Source organism: Hyposmocoma kahamanoa, unplaced genomic scaffold (assembly GCF_003589595.1).
Source record: "Hyposmocoma kahamanoa isolate Upper Pololo Valley unplaced genomic scaffold, ASM358959v1 94, whole genome shotgun sequence".
NCBI classification, from domain to species: Eukaryota; Metazoa; Arthropoda; class Insecta; order Lepidoptera; family Cosmopterigidae; genus Hyposmocoma; species Hyposmocoma kahamanoa.
Genome location: NW_020654878.1, coordinates 10,325,932 through 10,346,871, shown reverse-complemented (window position 1 = coordinate 10,346,871; position 20,940 = coordinate 10,325,932). Strand labels below are relative to the sequence as shown.

Genomic DNA, 20,940 nt, shown 5'->3' with positions numbered 1-20,940 from the left:
CGCGCGTTCATCTGAACTTAGTCTTACTCTTTCTCATAGTCCTGACATCGAAAATCTCGTAGTCCCGCACTAGGAAAACACACTAGATGCCATGAACACGCAATAGACAATCACAAATTAGAGAAATAAATGTAGGCCATACAAATGTTTCTCCCGGCCCGGGAATCGAACCGGAACCTCTGCGTGGCAGACCAGCATGGTAACCGTTCGTCCACCGAGGCAGTTTATCTTAAACTCATTCGTTGTTTATAATTTATAACGATAACCTCAAGAAACAGATGAAAATATCGGAATATTTTCTCTAGTTTTTAATAATTGTCTAGTCCAATTAATGTCACATAAATCGTCGCCTTACTTTCTCAAAGTCTTACCTTAAAGCACAAAGTTCTGAAATACAAGAAATGAATTGTATATACAAATTTTGCAGGCTGATTTCACATTACATTTCTTTCATATACAGAGACTGGCTTTTACCTATTCTTAAAGTAACGCATCCAAATTAACACCCTTTAAAAGAAATTTAAAATAAATAGAAAGTTTTGCTATCTCCTGAATATCACTCTTTTTAAGATACGAATTTATGAAAGTAAGGCATCAAAATATAAGACGTAAATAAATCTGTTGTTTTAATAAACTACCCATATGGCCGATTTGGTGTACTATTTAACCGACTTTAAAAAAAGGAAGAGAAAATATTTTTGTTTAAATATCGTACAGTTGTAGAATATTGAAATTCTTTAATGATATTTCAGCTATGCATCGTTAGAGTAAGTTCCGATAAGTCGAATGCGTTAACTAATTTTAACTGTTTTTAAAAGAGAATTTTGTGCTCTATCTTATTTTATTTAAAACGGTTATTTGACCATTTGTCACTTAGCCGCATTTTAGTTAGTGGACGGCAGTACATATATACGCACATATATCTATTGTCGTCTTTAGGTATTGTCTTACTAGTAATAATATATATTATTTGATTATGATGCTTCGAATAGTTGATTGTAGTGATTACTATAGCATTTTCCGTATAAACAATAGATATTGACATAGAAAATACCATGGAAGTAAAGTAATTATGGAATTCAGTAAACCTTTCCGCAGTCGTTTAATCGGAGGTAGTGGAAGAATATAATTTTTTTTGTCAAATATAAATTTACTTATTGAATACGTCTTAAAACAACAACGGTATCAGTATAGTGGTTTAAATATTTGTCTGCTTTAAAATATCGGACGAAACAAAAATAATACTGGGGAACCCTACAAACTTTTTTCACATTATTCAGTGCATAGAATAATTTGGTGGTATACTATCGTGCAGACAGGAAGTGCGCGTGACATCTAATAGTTGATACAAGTAGACTTGTTAATATAAATTGCTTTGTAAAACATTTTTGGTTGTATACGTGAAATAATTGCCATGGAATTGCCGAAAGTTGTCTTAGTTTTGTGTCTCTACATCGTCATTAAGAGCAGCGCTCTACCAACAACAATCAATGGTACCGATCAATCTCAAAACGCTATCAAAAAAGCAGACCAAGACACGGTGCAAAAAACAACGGTCGATAACACCGTAAAATTACAAGACGATTTTCCCCAGCAAGATTACGTTTCTCAGGATGTAAAAAAATCAACCACGAGCAAAAAAAGATGCAGCAGCAAACATGGAACAAATGGTAAGAATACCGATAAAAACATGAACAATCATATGAAATGTGATAATAATAATGGCCACAAAAGCAGCAACTGTCAGAATAAGAAACAAAAATGTCAAAAAGGAGAAGCGGGTAATTGTGGTAGTAACCACGGAGAGGGAAGTGGACAAGGCGGTAACGAAAAAACCGAATCAAGTGGTTATGAAAGTGACAAGAGTAAGTACGAAAAGGGTGATAAACCGCACAAGGAACAGAGCAAGTCAGATGGCAATAAAACGGGAGGCAATGAAGGGCAAAAAGAAGAAACTATACCCGAAAAAATGATAGATTCTTGGAAGAACGTGAAGCAACAAATTTTAAAAAAAAATTGAATTTTTAATTTTGTAAGTTCGAGTATAAGCGCTGTAACAAATAGATAGATATTAATGTATGTCCTTATATTAATCTAACTTTTTTGCGTTTGCGTTAAGGAATTTTAGTAAAAAGTTTTATTAGAAAATAAGAAATTTTAATGAAAACAAAAAATAACTTAAAAACTAAAATCTTCCTTTCCAATCAAACAGGATCGATTTTTAACAATCACTTTATATGAGAAATACAGTACCCTTGGTAGGTAAGAATATAAAGTACAAGTAATAATTTTTAGATGTTACTGGCATCAACTGAATCAGTTTTGAAGAAAATTTTACGTTGTATTAGTTCTTTGTACGTCAATTCACCGTCGTCGTTTTTTAATTCTACGACTGGCAGATCGCCATCGTATGTGATAACTTTGGCTCTGAAAGGCCCCTTATCTAAGAAAGTATTGGCATATTCTTTGGAGAGAATATTCATTTCTATTTCTGGGTTAATTTGAACACCATACAGTTTGGCTTGAAGGCTGGCTGGTGGTAGTGTGATCCAAACTTCGGATATTTCTCTGACATCAGCTAATGTAATAATTTCCTTATTTCCATAATCAACATATCTCACTTTGATTTTGCTTTTGCGTTCACTGTACTCCAAAATAGTGGCTCTGTACCATTGTCCGTCTTCATGGAATAGAGCAATGCATGCTTTGTTTTCAAATATCCCATTTAAAGCCGGCATGTTTTCGCCTTCACGTTGAATCTCGTCAAACATGTCCTCATACAAAACATTAGTCGCGTCGTTGTGTACGATACCTAAGTCTAATATCTTGGTATCATTGATTATTGTAATGTTGCAAAGAAATTCATCTTGAACAAATTTTGGGAATGTAATAAAATTACCTTCTAGACAATCTTTATCTCCGTTTTCTTCGTCCTCAATCAACTTATTCCAATCTTTTCCGTCGAGAGATTTAAACGACGAGTTTGACTCATCTTCTTCAACAATATAGTCAGGCTCGGAACTCACTTCCACAATTGCCGCTTTTTCTTTCTTATTAGACGCGAATTTTCTAACGATGGGTTTAGAACCATCTGTGTATACCGCCATCTCAAAATCAACTAAGTGATCGTTAATCCATAGTTTATCGTACTTCAATTCAATTGGGATAACGCCTCCTATAGGCTCTCCTACGATTTTAACATAACATTGTTTTTCAACCACTGACTTGTGTACATAGTCGAGCGCCTGTCGGTCCCATTGACCGTCCACAGGTCTTATTCTCGCCAGCGCACATCTGTGAGCTTGGGTGGGGATTTGGTGGAGAGCAACGCTTTTTCGGAGGTTTTCGAAAGAACACATCTCTTCGTTGCCGTAATCGATGTAGTGTATGAGACAGACGTTGTTCTCCTTGATAACGTCTATTACTCGTCCGCGGTAAAATCGATTGTCAAGGTAGTAGAGCGCGATGCACGGTTCGCCCACCGTCCATTTTACGTATTTGGCTTTTGGGTCTGGAGCCTTAAAACGTACGTCCAACGCTTTGCGGATGAGATCCAGAGTGTCTTGCTGTGCCACATCGTGTAAATAAATTACACCGTTGTTGTCTATATACCTGGAACAAATGATTAGCGACGTGAATATTAAAATGTGATCGTATAATGCAATATTTGCTGAAATGAGCATTGTTAAACTTACGTTGGCGTGCCAGTAAATTCTTTGAAGTGGAATGGTTCGGGCGGCAACCAATCCGAAATATAAACTGTGTTTGAGTTATCTGTAGCTTCTTCCGATTGTGCTTTCATATCATACCACTCGACAGGAGAAGGCGTGTTAGATTTGCTTTTAGAAGATCTTTTATTTTCCTTCGGTTTAGTGGCCAATGGCTCGAGTTGCAGCCACTCGGTGATCGAGCCTGTGACGTTTTGCAAGAACGATAGCATGTCGTCCTTAGAACCCTCAGGAGTATTGGATCCCTAATAACACAAAAAAAATCGTGGTTTGATTTTAGTTCACATTTGTCACAATAAAGGTATCTAAAAATGAAACTCGTACCAATTGACTCTTGTCGGGTACCCCTAACCCTTGTTCGATGATTTTTCTATTAAGACATCGCCATTCAGATTTGTTAGGTTCGAGCGCCCCTCCTTGAATGGTGTGGTACACCCACACTTCGATGGGCATACTTTTGTTTTTGAAATCACCTAATTTCGTTATAAATATTCTTTGGTATACATCGAGCAACTCTTTCAGGTACTCCTTGGTGATGGTGGGCCATTCCTCACCACCGTCTGCTGGCATGATGCCGCATAAATGGCATTTTATGGCTGCGTCTCCAATGGACGCGAACTCTGGCGCGAGATCCACTAAGCTGGCAACTGGGACTGTCTCGATGCAAGCGAAATCCGAATAGAACACCTTAACGTTATCGTCTTGCATCTCTATAATGGCAGCGCGTCGCCAGGTCTGTGATTGGTTGCACACTGTGCAACATCTGTCGCCTACGGCCCAATTGGTTTTTCCTTGACTTTTCTTTGCAGAGTAGTAACTTTGAATTTGCTCATAAAGGTCATTGAAAGTTTTTTGTTGGTGCACTAGCGAGACGTAAAGCAGAGACGGAGATTGATAATGCAGAACTTTAGCTTCCAGTTTAATTGGCCCTTTGTCCTTGGCTTCGAGCTCTTTCTCATTTATCTTTATGGACGACTTTGTTTTTTTTTGTAGTGTCTGATTTTCTTTTTTGGGTCGATCTAGGGGAGACTTATTTGTGACTACTTGGTCTTCTATGTCAGCATTTTTGTTGAACATGAAGAGGCTGCAAACATTTCGAATTTTTTTAAGTTAATTTTACAGTGATATCAAGATTTGCTTTATTATGTAACAAAATTTATAATTTCTTACCCGAACGTGACAGCGAACTTGTGTTTAATCATTTCTGTGTTTACGCAAACGATGTTATCTTCATCAGCTTTGTCATAGAGGGCGACTCCTAGCGAACCGCGGCGCGTATCTTCCACGTGCAGCTCCAGCAATCGTCCTTCGAATCGCTGCAATAGCGCTACTGACGCTGCATTCCATTTCTGGTGTAGTGGTGTTACGCCCGCCAAATGGCATTCCGTCGCCTGACAGACAAATTTAATGTTATGCAATCTTCATTGTACTGTACACATAATGGTACAAAATGAACAGACCTACATATGTATTACAGGTGGCGACTTTTGATTGATGTTAAAAATGTAAAATTTTTATGTTATTTGGTTCAATTTTAAATAAAATAATAATAAATACAAATAACTTGGAGGCATTTGTATTTTCAGTATTTTAAAAAGACTATTACGTTTACCGAATATTAGGATTAGAGTCACGCTTCTATATTAGGGTTAAAATTGTACTCATTTCATTATTGATACATAGACCGAACAGACAAAGAAAAATTCCTTCGATATGACAGGACCAGTTTCTGTATGCTCAACCGGAGCTACACTAGTTAGTGTCCAGACCAATCGTTTTTATGCTTGTTCGGTCTTTGTATCAATAAATACTCGTGGAGTATGATATTTATTAAAAATAAATATTGTATTAATTTAAGTCAGTATGGGAAGCACTAACTAGTGAACAGAGCGTAATGAACTTGGGGTTGATCTGCCTAAGGTCGGTCCAGTGGACGAGCAGCAGCGCGCCGGTATCGGGCAGCAGGAGACGCACGCGCCCTCGGCCAGGCAGCTCGTGGACCACGCCGCGCGCCCATGTGGTTCCGTCCCCGCGGTATTTCTCTACGTTCACTGCATACACCGCGCCTGTGCCACGGGATATTATAATAGCACCATCAATCGACTTTGCCAATTATAGTGAGTCATTATGAGTGCTGTCTGATTAATTAAAAACTACTGGGCCATGGGAAAGTGGAGGGTTCGATCCTAACAACTGTTAATAATTATTTTCAACAAGTTCCTATCCATTACTCGAGTAATTAAATAATTAGTACTTCTTAATTATTTGCAATAGCGACAATAACACTTTTAGATGCTGATAAGTAACAACGTGTCAATCAACATGATCATAGTTTTGCGAAAATAGTACCTAAAGATATTTTCGTTGTTTTTCATAGTTTGCTGTAAAATTTACTTATATAATAAAAACTTTTGCTGTTGTCACCTCAGGAATGATAGAATTGTTGTGATTTATTATTATAATTCCCCAACAACAACAAGCACAACAGCAAAAGTTTTCATTTTATAAGTAAATTTTATGAAAAACAACGAGAAAATCTTTAGGTGCCATTTTCGCAAAATTATGATCATGTTGGTTGGCACGTCATTGCTTATCACTATCCAACTCTTGGCTGTTAGTATCAGATACATGCACATCAGTGGCGAGGAGCTCATAACATGTTTTCCATCGGTTTGTCTTAAGAAATTTGTTAGAAAAGCATATATATCACAATTGAACTTAATTTATAACAAATGAAACGCCCGATTATCCGACCACCCAGACGTCTAGTTACGACGCATCGTCAAATTTCCTTGCTATAGTAAAATAATACACATCGAGCAACTAAATTTCTTGGTTCTATGAAAAAACGACCATGTTCCGTATCACACAGCATTGTATTGCACGTTTTCTGCAGTATAAATCTTACTGAATAAACAGTATGCGCATACATTATATATAAGAATCGTTGACACGGTGTTTGTCCTGCAAAAAAAAACGTACACAGCTCTATATGTTTATCGAATAGGCAACGTACTTGTCAAGCCAATCGTATGAACTTAAACGTATTCGGTATGCAGTGGCGCATAGTATTAATGCATCTCTATCACACGGCGCGAAGTCATACGTTTTTTATCAAATAGTCACCGAACAAGCGGCGTCTAATATTGAAGTATCTTTTGGAAGGCATGCATAATTTTATTAATACAATATGAGCGGCGAATCGTTTGTGGACAACGATATTTTGATATCTTTAGTGGAACAAAGGCTTGTTTTGTGGGACAAAACTATGAAATTGTATAAACCCAATACCTTCTGTTCTTTCGGCGGCAACGCCGTTGGCGTTTTCTGTGTATGATCAGTACCGCGTCGCACTGCACTACATGAGAAAAAGCCGCGGGTTATACGACCGACCTGCTACGAGCACTTACACTTACACACTCAGTAACAGAGTACGTTCAAAGTACAATAAAAACGATTAAATTATTATTAATACAAAAATCGAACACTCAGAAAAAATTCCTTTGATCCGGCCGGATTCGAACCGACGTCTTCTAGCATACCGTGCCAGACGTTATTTATTTATTTATTCATGGAAAACCAACAGTTATAAACATTTAGTAAGAAACAGCAATAAAAACATAGAGCCAATTACAGGTTTTTCACTTATAACTACAAGTTAGTTAAACACGAGCATTGGACTAATAAAACTAATAAATACAGCAATCCCATACGTGCGTCAACAACCACATGTTATTCAATTTGATTAATTAATATATCTGTTATTTTACGTTTTAGTGCATCAATGTTACAATTAAATATATCTACATCCAGGTCATATTCACTTAGCACACCATTTAAACTCCTACTAGCTCTACATATAAAACTATTCTGTCTATAGTTTGTCCTCGCTATGGGAACTACAAGAGGGTGGTAGTGTCTCATGGAACATGTTGGAACATTAAATGAGAGTTCACCCAATAAGTCAATGCAATCAACCTTGCCGTTTATAATATTTAAAAGATACATTATATCACAGATTTTTCTGCGATCATATAATGGTAATAGACGCTGATCTTTACAGAGACGCAAGTAATCCAATGAATTATAAAATGAACTATATCAACTAAGATACGGAACGAACCAGCGGACCTCACGAACTTATCTATGTGCTTGCGTCGTATCTTTGTATTTGGTTTTTCAACGACGTTTTAGCCGTAACGCCATCTATGAGAAATCTATATTTCGTCACCCAGTTAGATACCTTTACAGCTACCAGTCAAGGCTAGAGATGTGGCTATTCATTGGTTTGTTATAATTAAAGATCGCACACTCAGAAAAAAATTCTTCGATCCGGCCGGATTCGAACCGACGTCTAGCATACCTTGCCAGACGCTATACTAACTACGCACGGAACGAACCAGTGGACCTGGACCGAACTAGTGGAATAATTTCACATAAAAATAATTGAATATCAATTCAATAAAAATTTAAACAATTAAATTATTATATTTATGGATGAATTTCAAATTCAGGTATTATTATACATTAATTTACATTTATTTGTTATTAAGTATTCATATTGACATTTACTGTAAGTATAGGTTATTGTTAGTTTAATTCAATTAGTTTTTCATTTTCATTTCATAATTATTTCTCATTATTTTGTAAACTGACGCTCACTTTTCGAAGAGTAGTATAAAATGATATGTAATTGTATTTGTAGGAAATTTGTAATGTTGAGAGAAATAAACAAAACTATGCCAATGCGAAAGTGCAACTAAGCGTGGATCCATCACAGACGTGTTTCAGGGTTACTGCTGCGGCTATCCGTCGTTTGAACGCATGAAAATATATCGTGTGAATATCCCACTGTCTATCCGTTTATAATCGAATACGATAAAAAACGTGCAGGACAATGCCGTGTGAACAAAGACTATTGCTTAAAATATCAATAAGCATGGTATTCAATGTTTGTTTTGTATAACTTATACTTTATTTCAAAACATTACAGAATTTACTTACCAATCTCAGGCAGGTAGACACTTCCCGTGGTTACATTCAAACTGTATTCTTGGTCCAAATCTTCGCAAAGTTTTTCGAACACTTTTTGCAGGTGACGCTGAAAATGATTAATTACTAATAAATTAGCCGAGTAACTTTTATTTTAAAACTACGAGGACCTGCATGTTCACATCAACGTCACGTAAGCAAATAATCTAGCACCTGCAGCGCAGGTCCAAGTGTTTAATTTTTATTTTTTGCACTCATGCCGTCAAAAATAAAGTACAGCTGAGCAAGCAGGGCGGTTTCAGCAGCTCAGCTATTTGTTCTTCAGGGCATGAGTATTTGCTAATACAAGGCGGAAATTTGAGACGGGTCAAAACGCCAGCTATCTTAACCATCATAGCTACCTCAGCGTTATTCAATTGTCGCAATTTGTAGCGACCGGTTACAAATTTTTGTTTTGTAGGTACTACAACGAAGGGTAAAGTTTTTTTTTGCGATTTCTGTCATTTGTAGTACTCTCATCTCATTTGGTTCTGTGGAGACTTTGATCCTTACCAGACACAGGATCGAATGGCATGAAAAAAGTTTTGTGAAAATTGCCTTTTATCTTGTTGACTATATAACATTTTTTTCAACATTTGTGAATGCCAATCGAAATATCTTTAACACTAATAGACGAAATACATTTAAAAGACATGGATAGTCTTCTACACGGAAGAAAAAAAACAATGGAAGTACCTTAAGCCTCGATTACTATCAGAACCGCTGTCGCCAAAACTCACATTCACAATGAACAAACGCTATGAAATCTTGATAATGATTGCTCGTAGTTTCAAATTTAAAAAGAAATAACAAATTCTAGATTGTTTATATAAATTTTAACTTTAGTTTGTTTGTTGACATATCGTTGAAAGTTCAATCAATATGATGTCTAGCTGTTAATAGCTAAACGACAACGAATTCAAGATGTCTATTTAGTTCTCCAAAAAAGAAGCGACCATATTGCAATGACATATGGTTCATTTCCGTTTCTCGTAACAAAATAATGATTACGATAAACAGAAAATTTAAAATGTATTAAAACTAATTGTATTAAAAATAAGGACTAATGATGTTGCGAAATACAACCGTAGATTATATTACAAGTGCGACTATCATTTTTGCAATCCAAGTATTGAAATAAGGCATTTTTCTAGGATTTTCGAGGTTTTGCGTGAGAAAATTAACACGATCATAACGTATAAAGCGAAAATGGGACTGAGTTCTAATTTGCAGAATTCAGCGGACTCAGCTCAAGTTTGCGGATATATGCAAACTGTTGGAACACGTGACACGCAAACTAAGTACCTCTACTTATTGTTCTATAATCTCCTACGATCATTTTCCTGCAGCTATGACATCTCAAAATTCCAGCTATATATTTGTGATAAACTCACCTTCCTTACGAAGAACTTGTCGGGGCTGACAATTTGCGTGATGTACACTTCTTCAATGGATTTGTGTTTGAAATCAGAGTGGTTCGAGTACAGCCTATGCTTTTCCATTGCGCCTTTGATCTTGGGGTACTAAAATTATGACAATGCAATATATTGTTAGTTCGTAAACTAGAATATAGCAAAGAAGTTTTATTTTTTAGTGTTGCCAAGAACGTGGCCGTAAAGCTGAATATTCGCCCTAACTATTTGGCCTGAGTAACGCACGTCCGAATAATGGCACTAAAATACCAGTTATAAACTTCAGTTATCATTAGACATGGCAATAACGGCTGTTTGTCAAAAATGAATTATACTGTTATGCCATTTTTCAATAATTGTTATTGTAAACTGTTGTCAGATAACCTGTTATTTCGCTGTTTCGAATAAAACATGACAATTATAGCCAATTAATATTGTGCAGTGTTGCCAGATGGTTACATTTTTCGTAACTTTTGATCGTCTCGCTTAATATGCAAGTAACTTTTGAGGAAATCAACTATATTTGTCATTGTAATTCTTAAATAGTTTAGGAACGCACCCAAATTAGACAAAAAAAAAAAAAACTCTGAGAGGGGGCAAACAAAATGAAATCAATCAATTACTGATTACAGCTTGATTTTTCTTGAGCGTACTCGTACTTACTTTTTTATTTTTAGGATTTAGGTGCATACATGGTGACAGGTTGAACGAGATAAATATTTAAATTGGCGAATGAGTAGCTGATACCCATACCAAATCTCGGTCGAATATTACTTATTTCACAGTAATTGTTTCGAACGGAGAACAAGAGTAGATTCCCAGACTAGGACCATGTCAGAAGATATTTACGCAATTCAGTTTTAAAAATACGAAGTCACTTAGAAGCGGGTTTTGTAGCTTTAAAAGTAAAGGAGTGTTTGAAATACTCTGAGCGGGTGAAAGGAGATTTCAGTAGGTTATCCATTTTAGACCTTAGTTCACGATTGTGATCTTCACCGAGGAAGCAAAAACATTCCTTAAGGTAGGGCGCAGTGCAGTATCTCGCGCTTAGTGTCGCTCTCTCGCAAGTCGCGCTCTGTTGTGCTAGGCCTTCTCTTTTAAGGTATTCGGCCGAATTCGTTGTAACTATAATTTTTAAGAATAGTAAATACATAATTTGTAGCAATTGTAAAAGACTGTTGTCTATAAGTAAATCATCATCCGGTCTATTCATCGTATTTACTTGCGATAAAAAATAAGATCATGATTTAGACGGATAAGAAATACTGTATTCTATTCGTTCTTTGGTTTATTTGTTTACGTGAAAGTGCGAAAAGTACATTATATATTAAACCTATTTCCTCTCTACAATTTTCCGAGAATGAACTAATCGTTACTAAAAAGATTATTTTCTATAAATAAACATTAAACTAAATAAATTTTCCGGTTACACAATAAATTATACGGTAATCTTTCGGCCACGGAGGCAGTTCAACAAGATCTTTGACATGTTGCTTTTCTGTTAATAGTGACAATTAAGTATTTGTGATTCCGAGGGTCTATACCACATTTGGCAATGAGGCAGTCAGAAATTGTGCGACATGGAGTGAAGTGGTTTTATTTTCTGATAAAGCCAGAATTTGTTTGCTTTTTGAGGACCGATGTCACAGAGTGATGAGAAGATCTGGAGAGCGTCAAGCAGACGTATGTTTCGAAGAAATTGGACCGTACAGTTGGAGGTTCTGTTATGTTTTAGGCAATCATAATTTCCGAAGATCGAATGAAGTAGTTTTGCACAACGATGTATATCAAGGGAATCCAATTCCAACCATGCACAACCTGCACAGCCGTCACAGGTGCTGCTGTTGTATTCGTGGACGATAATGTTCGAGCGTACATAGCGAGTGAAGTAGACGCTTATCTGAATGAGGTCGGAATTCGCCGTTTAGACTGGCCAGCACGAAGTCCTGATCTCAATCCCATGGAGCATAAGCTGTACAGTCATATACGAGATATCTGACCCCCTAACATTCCCAAACCGACCATTTGGTTCTGAGAGCCATCTTACGTATTGAACAAAGAAAAAATTAAAGCAATTTAAACTTTATCGTATAAGCAATACAGTGGAGTGTTGCTTGAAGATGATCAACATATTTTTAAAACCAATCCTAAATTTCCTCATTTGACATCCAAGTAAATTGGTGGAGCGGTTTGTTGTATGGACTGCCAGTTAAAAACCCGTGGTTCGATTCCACGAGCAGTTTTGTTTTAACATTATATTTTTAACAGCATTGTTTCACTTTTTAATGTTACTGTTGACAAATCACAATATTTGCTCACTAGAAATTGCCTAAGGTGGGTGGGTAGATATTACTAATAAAGTGTAGGGTGCGTTTGGATGGATTAACAAATTACGAAATCGCTCGGCAGTTTGCATACGATCGTGTCTTCTGTGATTACGCACTGTTCCACGTTTCATTCCCACTTATCTATTCAGTTTTAATTACTTTCAAAGTGAATACTTTCTTCTTGTTTTAATATTACTTAACTTATGCCGTACTTAACGGAATTATTAAAATTAAAAATTGTTGTTCCGTATGAACAAAACGAAACGAAAATCAAAGAAATTGCAAGGCGACTTCATATAGCGGTAAGTAGACTCATTATATTTTTCACAGTGCTGCAGGTGCATCCTTCATTACCCCACGGGTGTTATAAAACATGTTCAACGTATCATTAAAATCCAACACGTTTAACGTATCATTAAAATCTAACATGTTTAACGTATCATTAAAATCTAACATTAGGTGAAATTCGAAACTACTGATGAGGGCCTATTACAAAGTATTATAAATTGCTTGTTCACAGAGAAACACTGTCATGCTATGGATCAATCGCCACAGAGCGACTGGAAATGTGCAACGTAATCCGGGTCCAGGACCGGTAATGTTTACTTCTGCATCTAGTCGTCACCTAGATATCGTCAATCGCCATATTGAAGATCCCTTTGCCACTTCAAAATAAAACTGCTCAAATTGTGGTGTCCATGTGGGATTTATGCTGGTCACAGGCATGAAAGACCGTTTACAGCAAGTGATCGATTTTGAAGGGTTTCCTTTGCGGTATTGAGGGGGTAATTGTGTAGTTTTTAATAATAGATATTATAGTTATAAGTCATCGCTAGGCAAAAGTAATGTAAAGTGTGTGATGTTATTGTTATCTTTGCAACATGTCTATTCTCTGCACTGCATAAGGTTATAATTTGGTAAAAATGCAGCCTGTAAAACTATAGTTCGTTTCAATACATTTTGCATAAAAGATTACCTATATAACATGTTTCAAATAAGATTTTAACATGTTATTCAAATGAATATTATTGGAAAAAGTGGTGAGATATCAAGCTGAAATCTTCAAATATGAATGTGTAAGGTATTCAATTAATTGAATGATTGTTTAAGAATTTTAACCAAAGCGGTTGGTTTCCTTTTCATGAAAAATGTTTTGTTTTGACACTAGTTATATCTACCTTAAGTAATAAAATTAGTCTTCTAACGTTTCGTCAATATCGATATAATTGTGAGTTTAAATAATCTCAGTACAGAGTACTAAAAAACCGACCTCAAAAGTACGTTGAACTACGTCTATTTGCTAAGTTTGATTGAAATATCCTTAAATTCGCCACTATACAGGACTTCACACTGGAGATAACAAAAATCGGTTCTCACAGCTCAAAGTATATGGAGAGAAAAACGCCTTGGATTGGAGAAATAGCAAAATCAACCATTAAAATAATTGCTCCTTAGTAAAATTTAGGCGCTAGTTATAAAAACGAATTTTCATGCGTGAACGGCCACCCTTAGAGGTGGATGATTTTCTTCAAAATGAAATGGGACCACTATGGAAGTACCCCCTTTCAAACAAAAAAAAAGATTCATGAAAATCGGTTCACAAATACCAGAGTTATCGCGTAACATACATACAAAAATAAAGTACAGTCAAATTGAGAACCTCCTCCTTTTTTGAAGTCGGTTAAAAAATACAGTAGTTACTGATACAGGCTGTAAGTATTTTAAAGTTTTACAATTAAATGTTTACTAATTATGATTTAGAAGAATAAAATATTAAAATATTTGTTGAATTACAGTCAATTCGGTAACTTTGAACATTTTTTGCGTTTTTCTAATAATTTCAAATTTAATTATGTTTCTTAATAATTACTTTATTAACTGAATAGTGTTCTTTTAAGCCCTTTTTTCGTTCTTATAGAAGGAATTTAGTAATTATTCAACAAAACTGTTCTAGATTTGCTCCAAAAGTCACATTCAAAGTTACCTTGAATTTTGGGTAACTTTGAATAAGATTAGCCTTCGATATGGAAACCGTAGATTTTCTAGATATTTTACAGTTTGTGTAAGATTATACGACATATTCATATTTTTTAGATGTGAATCTGTCCAAATATTCCTGACAGTGCGTTCAAAAACGACATTTGACTTGGTATTGCCATAATAAAACGACACGAACTAATTTAGTTGAAATAAAAAACTTGTTTTTTTCGATTTTTTAATTTTATTAATGCGAATAAAAATGAAAATTTTCTGTTTAATAATAAATTCTACGCTTATTTAGCTATCAAACGAGATCAAAATGAATCGCCCATAACAATTATTTTAGGCAAAATAAATACATAACAAAAATCTATTTACCCCACTCCTTGAATAAAATGTCGTCATCAATATAAATACGGCCGCTTTTTCTAGATAGCTGTGGCTCTTTTATAATATTCACAATATCGGCTTTATTAACTTGACATGTCTCAACGTTAGAGGGCCAAGACCAACCTCCTAAAAAGCATTTTTGGAGCACTGAGACAGTAATTTCCAAAGGAGTAACTTTTAGAACTCTCCCTGGAAACAGACTACCCTCTTCTCTAAAAACACAGTACGTATTGTTTCTTATATCTTGATCTATGCCGTTTCCTTTGCCTGTACGCTTCTCTGGAGTCACATCCACCAAAATGCCACTTGAATCATCTACTAAATATTCTTCAATAATTTCTTCTTCAACGATAACTTCGCTCTCTACTTGTAAAGCAGCTCCTCCTTCATTTACAACACATTCTTCCATTTCCTGAATTATATCTTCTTGTTGATTTGCAATTCTTTTATCGTCAACTGCACTACCTGATGTTATTATGGGTTCGGAAGGTTGGTGAACTAAAGCTTCAACTGCTACTATTTCTTCAATACCATTTTCTTGCGACTCATTTTCAGAACTTGTATAATTTGTTTTTCTGTTTTTAGTTTCTTCATTTTGCGCATCTTCTTTCTTGTCTTCTGCTTCTGTATTGTTTGTAGTCTTCTTTTTCTTTTTGTTCTTTGAAACCCACAGGTCTTCCTCGTTTTTTCGACTGTGCGCCAGTTTCATCTCCCGTTCCTTGTTTACTTTTGTGTGACTTGTCTCTTTCTTGATAATATTTTTCAACCTCCTCTGCTGATACACTTTTTCCCGCTGTCACTGGTAATTGAAATTTGCTTCCCTTTTTTACGAGCAAATCTTCTTTTCTTACTTCTTATATGAAGTTCATAAAATTTGTACCAACGGAATCACGAACATCAGCCTGAGACGTGTATGTTGGTAGCTTGTTCAAAACCGTTGAGGGAGAAAATGGATGGAAGCCACAGCTCCGAAATCCGGCTCTCACGTTGTCAGACGATGTGGCTTCGATGTGCTCTAGGGATTTTTGCACCAGCTGGGAGAAAAGTGATTTTGGGAGTACTTGTACTTTTTTTCCTCGGCTAGTCTGGCGGTAATCATTGAGGACTTTTCTCCACGCAATTTTAAGAGCTGAAAAATAACCTACATCGAGAGGTTGCAAGAGGTGGGTTGAATTCGGTATTAAGCAAATGAATGTAATGTTGTGTTCATTACAAAGTCGTAATGCTTTTGGAGATATATGGGCGCTAAGATTATCGCACAGCAATACCTTCCTACCATTTTGCTTCTCAACGTGTGGGAGAAAATGCCTTTCCAACCACTCTTCAAAAATTGAAGAATCGATCCATCCAGACTTAGATACTGACATTCTAGAACCAGAAGGAGCTTGAAATAGCCAATCTGACCACAGTTTCTTTCCTTGAAAAATAAAAAAGGGGGCAAAGCTTCGCCACTAGCGTTTGCGCAAAATACCACCGTGTAGCATGATTTAGTAGTATATTTTATTATTTCAGAATGGCGAGAATACCTACGGAAAAGCAATTTCTTTTTTCCGGGGTCGTCATGGAATCCCGACTCATCCATATTATAAATATTTTCTGGTGGAACTCCTTCTATTTCAGTAGCTAGGTTGTTGAAAAATTCTTCAATCATTTCCCGTGTGATTTGAGCCCTCTTTGTTGAAATATTACGGGCAAGTTTTTCTTTTAATTGAGGATTTCTTTCAAGGAATAGCACTCCCCATTCGTAGCCAGGAACATTGTTTTTAAATTGTGGTATTGTTATATTGTTGCTTTCTAAATAGTGTTTTACTATTAAACGGAAGTCCACCATACTCATAGGTATACCCAGATCGCTCAGTAGTAACAAATGGGACTTGAAACTCTCTTCTTCTTCTTTCTTAAATGTAATAGGCTTACCAACGGATTTATTGTGTTTCTCTTTTAATTTATTAAATAGTGTTACTGAAGGTATCTTGTAATACTTCGAAGCTTGTAGTCGAGACATGGCACCTGAACGTATTTTATTGAGGGCCTCTTCAAGAGTTTCAGAAGTGTAATTGCTTTTCAACCCATACTTCCTTACACCGGGGTTGACTTGAGATTTTCGAGGCATTTCTCACCTACAAAAAAAAACTAAATTTTCAATTGATATGTAGCAACACAAATGATTCAAAGTTTTAATGATAACGGGTAACTTTGAACCATTCAAAGTTACCCAAATTTCTCTGTTTGGTAACGTCGTCAAAATCTAATTCGTTTTACGCGTAAATACAAAACCAAATTAAATTATTCTTTAAAAAAAGCGATATATAAACCTCTACTTAAGTGTGGAAACCAAAACTTACCAGTCAATATTCAGATTTATATATTTAATTCCGATTCTAAAATTGAGCAACAAATCACACCAAACTACTTTCGCCAAGAAAAAACCGCGAAAGTTTAAAAAAATACAATTTGACATTACTTTTTTGTTTCATAACTTTAGTTTAACAATTTTGTTCCGATTTACACAGTTTCAATACTAAAAATAAAAGATTGCCATACATAAAATAAATTTTTAAATCGTTTACGCAACTACGTTCAATGTTACACCACGATTCAAAGTTACCCGAATTGACTGTACTCAAGAAGGTTACTTTTATTTCATTCACCTAATGTTTATGAGAGATGGTTCACTTTGAGAATCTAACATTCTTAGGGTCGTATTCCAGAACTCTACTCAATGCTCAAGTCGGGACTTGAGCAGATTTGAGTATGATTACTGGAAATACGACTCTAATCGCAAAGATTTTGAGTATGATTTTCAGTGCTCACTGCAATACTCAAGTCCTGACTTGAGTATTGCGTAGAGTTCTGAAATACGACCCTTAGAATGTCTAAGTAATGCTTTACACCTCCAGAGGTAAAAAAAAAAAAAAAATATTATATAGTCTAAATATTATTTTATTTTTAATGTGAACCATGCTTGCCTCAACTTGCAAAAGCAATCCTTATGCCGCTAGGCCGCGACGTCGTTACTGTAGTTGGTTGAAATTTGTGTTCTGTATTTAAGTAAGAACTTTACGTTAAAGATCAAATTGGCTTAAAAACTTTCTACAATGCTATTCACTAATGAGACGACCACGTAGTCATACCAAAATAAATTTTACGGCTCACGGGTTATAGATTAAGTTGGTTTAACAATTTTCTTCTCATTTTTGTGCTCAGAACCAAAAGGTCGACAAAGTCGGCTTGGCAAAGTGGGCAGGTATCTTGTGTATATAACTGTACATCCAGCACCAAAGAATATCCGAGAGATGAAAACTGTTATCATCGCTGAACTTGAACGTCGTATCAACAAATCATAAACAACTTCATTCAATGCATGCCACGAAGAATTGCAGAGGCGTCTCGGCAAGAGGAGGCTACACTCGATACTAATTTTCTCTATTACTTTTTAACTAAGTATTGCTTAGTAAAGGTCACTTTTTGTTTGTTGGAACGAGAAAGGAAGAAAAAACAAACAAATTAAGAAAGCTTTATTTACATACCAACAGTTTTTTGATTTTAGTAAATAATTCTACCGTCCACTAACTAAAACGCGGCTAAGTGGCAAATGGTCAAATATCACAAATTTCTCTTTTAAACAGTTAAAATCAATTACCGTGTTCGACTTATCGGAATTTACCCTAACGATGCATAGCCGAAAAATCATTAAACAATTTCAATATTCTAAAACTGGGATATGGTATTTTGCGAATACTAATGGTTGTTTTAGTTAGCGGACGGCAGAATTATTATTTTAGTTAGTTTTGTTGCATTAATATATAATTTTCTTAAACTAAGACTTAAAGTAGCATTCAAAGATTCATAGCTGCCCGTTATTTGTGCAAGGGAGTGTTTGTACTTACCGGCAGTTTAGGGTTAAGCATTTTGGCGCGGTCGTGGAAGACAAGCGCATGCGCAAGGCTAATTTCGCCCTCGAAGGTGGTTACGTCACAGTCGAACGTCACAGAGCCGTTGGTCGTTGAGCGAATGTTGCGGACATGAAGCACCGCTTGTTTGCTGTAAACAATAAATAATATGGCTTACCACTTCAAACACCTGGCGTCTACAAAATTGACTGCAGTTGCGATAGTTGCTACATGAGTCAGATGAAAAGAACTATCACTGAAAGGGTCAAAGAACATATCGCAGTTGTAAAAAATCGCCAATGTAATAAATAAGTGATAGTCGTCAGAGAAAATGAGTATTGAATTTCATCGTATACAGATTCTCTTCACTGATCGTTACTTCGTTTAGTCAAGTTGTATGTGAAGCGATTGAAATTAAAAAAAACATCCTAATAATTTAAATCGGGAGGACGGTCTCAAATTATCTGCAGCATCCGGTGTTTGCATAAACTCAATATTCGTGATCGACTGCTTACCAGAATACGGCTGTGATACAGAATAGGGACACCGTTAGCGTTGTGTGTGGCGTTCATAGTTATAGGAAAAAAGGGGAGTTTTGGTATGAGGGCGTGATTCGTGTCGCCTCGGTTGACACGCCTTCAAACATCGCTACAATCACATGGCGATCGTTGTACATACAAGATCTCTCGTAAAATGTGAAAATACCCAGTTGTTGCGATATAGCTTGTAAAAATTGAGGTGACAACAAAAATTTTAAAACCAGTCGGATAACATACCACCGGCTATTTGCATTTTTGGTTACTATTTCTTTTATTATTCAATGTTTTCTTTTTGTCTTCATAGAAATTTCTAGACACAAATATAGTGATGTTAATTAACAATGATTGATGTTTATCGACAATTAATTTTTACTGAAATGTTTGAATTTCTTACTATGATTTTTGTTATTAAAATCCCTAAAATGTCGAAGCGAAAAACATTCACGTTAAATTGATTTATTTTATTATTATTACTATTACTAAAAATTTTATTTCGAGTAACTAACACAACTCATATTACGGACAGCCGTTTCAATTTCATGTCAATTTGCATGTTGCTGTTGCTTGAAGAAAAATATATATGTATTATTGTTTTAGATAATTTAGATATTTAAATTTTTACATTATACTCGTAGATTTAACGTAGAGTATTTTTATTTTTTCAATGAGTTTAAAATAAAAGAAGATTGGATTGTAGTTGTAAGAAAATGGAAAGATTGGTTTTCTTATTATTATTTCTGACTTTGTTTAAATTTCCATAGCAAATGCATTTAAAAAATAAATAAAATAAAATCGCCTTTTTTACATGTGCATGCAAAATAATTGATAGGCAATTATAGAAAATTATATAAATCCTTCATAAAAAAACAACACAATTTAATTTATTAAATTTGTCGGTTCGAGTTTACACTTGACAGTGACAGCTTCATCGACCCGTGGTAACGTACATGGAAAGCTGACACTGGCGATGATCGCCATAATTTTTACATTACTCTTATAAAACGGACACTGGCCTAAGCCTAGTCGCCGCCATTAAGGAAGTAATAATAATTTATATTAATTTAATAATACACCAGTGTAGGCAGTGTTGGGCGTTAATCAATTAAATTTCAATCAATAATTCAATCAGATTAAAAAATCAATTCAATTTAATTGCAATTGATTTTAATTGCAATTGATTTCAATTGAATTGATTTTACTTGCAATTAAAGCAATTAAAATCAATTCCGGTCGGTTGGGGGCCCTGGTTGGGGGGCCCGGTTGGGGACCCGGTTGGGGGGCCCGGTTGGGGGCAGGTTGGGAGCCGCGTTGGGGGCCCGTTTGTGGGGCTCGGTTGGGGGCCCGGTTAGGGGGCCCGTTTGGGGGCCCCGGTTTGGGGGCCCCGGTTTGGGGGCCGCGGTTGGGTGGCTCGGTTGGGGACCTGGTTCGGAGCCATCAGGCCCCTTAACTGGCCCCTAACCGTGCCCTCAACCGGGGCCCCAACCGGAGCCCCAACCGGGGCCCCAACCGGGGGCCCCAAACGGGCCCCAACCGGCCCCCTAACCGGGCCCCCAACCGGGGATCCCAACCGGGGCCCCCAACCGGGACTAACTGACCCCCATATGCCCTATAAATTTATCATAATTGTCAGTTTTAATTGT

General features: G+C 36.1%; 2 protein-coding genes across 2 annotated transcripts in view; one reads left to right on the top strand and one right to left on the bottom strand.

Annotated features, from left to right (window-relative positions):
* The first annotated feature begins 1,414 nt into the window (after window positions 1-1,414).
* On the top strand, window positions 1,415-2,020 carry LOC113238000 (MATH and LRR domain-containing protein PFE0570w-like). The gene has a single exon (XM_026474717.1). The coding sequence runs from the start codon at window positions 1,415-1,417 to the stop codon at window positions 2,018-2,020; it is 606 nt and encodes a 201-aa protein (XP_026330502.1).
* Window positions 2,021-2,221: 201 nt separating this feature from the next.
* Window positions 2,222-20,940, bottom strand: part of LOC113237740 (RING finger protein 17) — a 67,573-nt gene continuing 48,854 nt past the window's right edge. The window contains exons 15-22 of the mRNA XM_026474326.1: window positions 18,759-18,912; window positions 10,154-10,282; window positions 8,733-8,829; window positions 5,607-5,794; window positions 4,899-5,119; window positions 4,053-4,812; window positions 3,696-3,973; window positions 2,222-3,612 (exon numbers count right to left, since the gene is read on the bottom strand). Of these exons, the coding sequence (XP_026330111.1) occupies window positions 2,292-3,612; window positions 3,696-3,973; window positions 4,053-4,812; window positions 4,899-5,119; window positions 5,607-5,794; window positions 8,733-8,829; window positions 10,154-10,282; window positions 18,759-18,912 (3,148 nt within the window). The 3' untranslated portion in view covers window positions 2,222-2,291. The remainder of the gene's footprint in view (window positions 3,613-3,695; window positions 3,974-4,052; window positions 4,813-4,898; window positions 5,120-5,606; window positions 5,795-8,732; window positions 8,830-10,153; window positions 10,283-18,758; window positions 18,913-20,940) is intronic.

Coding starts and splice junctions, on each gene's coding strand:
- LOC113238000 (XM_026474717.1), top strand. CDS start 1,415: ATGGAATTGCCGAAAGTTGTCTTAGTTTTGTGTCTCTACATCGTCATT.